Raw genomic sequence first — 3,374 nt, 5'->3', positions numbered from 1 at the left:
ATGGCGTCGGAACAGGTGTCTCGCAGGGAGAGAACACGACTACCGAGAGGGAGGTTCACATTGAGAAAGGATCGAGTCCCCAAGATGACCACCCACTTCGAGCATCTCGCTGAACAGGTCAAGGAAGGATCGGATACCCCGCAAGGGAGTATTCAGGAGTTACAGGGTGGGGAGTACAGGAAGGAGCATGGCGGGAGAGCCATTGGGGATATTGGCGGGACTGGGAAAGCCAGGGAGACTCATGAATTGGGGCCTCATTTCGAATCTCTTGCTGATAAGGTGAAGGGAGAAAAGGGGAGAAGAAAGAGTCTTATGCCGCTAAAGTCGGGAATACCGCGCCCTTTTCAAATGTGGGCCAGTTCGAAGGAAAGCTGAAGCGAACAAGGCTCGGCTGGAGGAGCTAGAGGGAGAGATCAATCTGAACCCGAGAGTCGATCCAGAGTAGTGAATACGGGCGGACCAACGCAAAGCGGTGTGGAGAAACAGGCAAGAGAAAACAGAGGGCAAGTTGAAGCGAGAGAAAGGAAGAAGAGGGAACAAAGGGCAGGTTGAAGCAGAAGAGGGAAGAAGCTGGGAAAACGTGGGGAGGCTAGAATCAGAGAAAGAAACTGGGGACGAGAGGCACAGAGAGCGGAGGAGAAGTTAAAGGCAGGGTTGGAGTTGAAACTCAAGGTCCTACTGCTGTTATAACGTGCACATTCGAAGGAGGCGAGAGAAGGAAGAAGATGGAAGGGACGCAAGAGGATTAGAATCAGCGACAGAGAGAGCAGAGCAAGACGAGAAGAAAACAGAGGAAGAGGTGGTGATCAGGAGAAAGAATCACAATCTACCTTGGAAGACATTTCCAAAACAGAGGCCAAGTCCCAGAGAACACAATGGAAGCTATGAGAGCAGCACAGGAGCGGTATGAAAGAGCAAAGCAGGCAGCTAATGAGACAGTCGGTTCTACAACCCAAACAACTCAGGAGAAAGCTGCACAGGCCAAGGACATAGCAATGGAAAAAGCTGCTCAAGCCAAAGACTACACACTAGAGAAAGGCCAACAAGGCTATGCTACTGCAAAAGATACCATCTCAGCGCCACTCAGACGGCTTCAGATTACACCTCTCAAGCAGCAAAGAAGGCTGCTCAAGCTAAGGACGTGACATTAGAGAAAGGCCAACAAGGTTATGCTTCTGCAAAAGACACCATCTCAAGCGCCACTCAGACGGCTGCAGATTACACCTCTCAAGCAGCAGAGAAGGGCGAAATCTGCAGGTAGCACTACTACTCAATATGTTGGAGAGAAAGCTGGTCGGGCTAAGGATGTCACTCTGGAGACTGGCAAGACTGCTGCTGAATATGCTGGAAAACTGGCGGCTGATCTGAAGGACAAGGCGACTGTGGCAGGGTGGACGGCGGCGCATTATTCGACGGAGAAGACTGGGAAGGGACAAAAGCGGCGGCGAATATTGTTCAGGGAACGGCGGGGTATGCTGCTAATAAGGCCAGTGAGCTTGCATCAAGTCATTAGGTGCTGTCAAAGGGTTAGCTGCTAGAGCTGGGGAGACTGCTAAGGATTATACTGCGAGGAAGAAGGAGGAGGCAGAGAAGGATTACGAAACTAAAAAAGCGTCTCAACCACAGGTTTTTATTCTCTTAATCGCAGTTCTAATTCATATATCTATATATATATATATTGGCTTAATTCACACACAACACTCCCAAAGGAAAGCTTCCCCCATTCGAAACTGCCACCCCTCACATTTGGGGGTGGCTAAGGTGGCATTAGGCCAACAGGCCTTCTGCTTCTAATTCATATATTCATTATGCATCATGCTTGAGCACACAGCTCCAGATTCACATGCAATCCTTGTTTCTTAAATGGTGATAAACATTTCGGAATTGAAAATTCTGTTGGAAAATATGTTCTAATTTTTAGGATATTTGAAGAGTTATTTTTGTTTGTGTTTTGTAAAATAGATTCTAATTGATTTTCCTTTCCCATGAAAAGGAGTACAGTTAGTGTCATGTCAAGTCTGAGGGAAAAGAGAAGGAATTTATGAGCATTTGTTTCTAATATTTGCTTTTTAGATTATGAAGAACATGACGTTAAAAGCTTAAGTTCTTTAACTTTTTATTTAGGTTCCATACTTGAAAATAATTTTTGCAACCCTGACTTGAATAGAGTTGAGTTTAATCTCCAGTGAATGTGCTGTGATTTTATGAAAAGTGTACTATGATAACGCGGCTGAAAACTGAGACTTTCTTATGACGGTTTCACTTGAGGAAACTGAGCGGAGGCCATCATCTGGACAAGAACAAGGTCAAAAAGGAGGAGGCATGTTCCAAACATCACTGGAAGCTTTCAGGAAGGTGGTGGGATTGGCGAAACTATAGGCCAATATGCCCAATCCACTAAAGAAGCAGTGGGAGATTTTGCGCAGACATAATGAAGAAGCCATTAGATGCAGCTGCACAAGGAGGAAGCGAGGTGATAGGAGCAGTAGGTGAAACTGTAGGTGAAATCGGACAGACAATGATCAGACCAGCAGAGAGAGCCTCAGAACAAGTTCAGAAAGGTCAAGCAGGAAGTGGCTTTATCGATGCTATTGGAGAAACCATAACAGAAATAGCACAGACAACCAAAACCATGGTTGTGGGAGATGATGAAATAGAATCAGGCTCGAAACAGAACATTGGATCAGAGTTTGATCATGGCAACCAAGGAGGGTTGACTTATGAAGTGCCTAGAAGAGAGACCTTTGAAACCAGGAAAACCTGAGGTTTATGGAGTCGATAGACAGACATGTTCAGTGTGTTGATGTTTTGGCGTTTTGTTTTCGTGAATTCTGTAAAAAATAAAAGTCGTTATGGCGATTCAAGAATGTCCGATTTGTAAAACTCCGCTTGTCGTCCCTAAAAATTGTGTGGGTGCAAAATTTATAACTAATGTTTTTGGTGTCTTGGGTTGTGTGATGTATTTGTAATGTAATACATAGATCATGCTGAAGCAATTGGCATTAGTCATTAGTGGGAAAGGAACCACTTGCCAGTCGGTGCTGCAATTGCATAAGCTAGGATCATGAGTGTTCTAATCATGTCATATTAAGAACCATGTCAGTGTGTATAATATGTTTTATTCTTAATAAACTGAGCTTGTTTTTATTTATCATTATATTCTAACACCATTTCAAGCCAAAGATAAATTAACGGTGATGTAAAAAATCTCACATTTAAGATAAAAAAAAAATCAGGTGGCACATTTTTTCATTGGGCAAATAACTTGAAGATTTATACGATCCGAGTGTAGCATACAAATATGAATATGGGTAGCGTTTTCTCTTTCTCTTATGTTCAATACAATATTAAATAAATCAATGTACTATTCACTT

General features: G+C 43.8%; 1 protein-coding gene and 2 pseudogenes across 1 annotated transcript; all 3 read left to right on the top strand.

Annotated features, from left to right (window-relative positions):
- On the top strand, positions 1–1,905 carry LOC129313258 (seed biotin-containing protein SBP65-like; annotated as a pseudogene).
- Positions 1,906–2,250: 345 nt separating this feature from the next.
- On the top strand, positions 2,251–2,782 carry LOC129313257 (seed biotin-containing protein SBP65-like). Its single transcript, XM_054956217.1, has 2 exons — positions 2,251–2,320; positions 2,427–2,782. The coding sequence occupies exons 1-2, from the start codon at positions 2,251–2,253 to the stop codon at positions 2,762–2,764; spliced, it is 408 nt and encodes a 135-aa protein (XP_054812192.1). The 3' UTR covers positions 2,765–2,782.
- Positions 2,783–2,852: 70 nt separating this feature from the next.
- Positions 2,853–3,374, top strand: part of LOC129313256 (RING-H2 finger protein ATL40-like) — a 3,211-nt pseudogene continuing 2,689 nt past the window's right edge.

The sequence above is a fragment of the Prosopis cineraria genome, unplaced genomic scaffold (assembly GCF_029017545.1).
Source record: "Prosopis cineraria cultivar Desert tree isolate PC_DT_omini unplaced genomic scaffold, ASM2901754v1 PC6, whole genome shotgun sequence".
NCBI classification, from domain to species: Eukaryota; Viridiplantae; Streptophyta; class Magnoliopsida; order Fabales; family Fabaceae; genus Prosopis; species Prosopis cineraria.
Note: the sequence above shows the minus strand (reverse complement) of the source record. Positions and strands in the feature narration are given on the sequence as shown.

Excerpts from the sequence above, each read along its gene's own strand:
- LOC129313257 (XM_054956217.1), top strand. The coding sequence starts at position 2,251 with ATGACGGTTTCACTTGAGGAAACTGAGCGGAGGCCATCATCTGGACAA. Across the intron at positions 2,321-2,426 it reads ACAAGGTCAAAAAGGAGGAG|ACATAATGAAGAAGCCATTA; the intron begins GCATGTTCCAAA and ends GATTTTGCGCAG.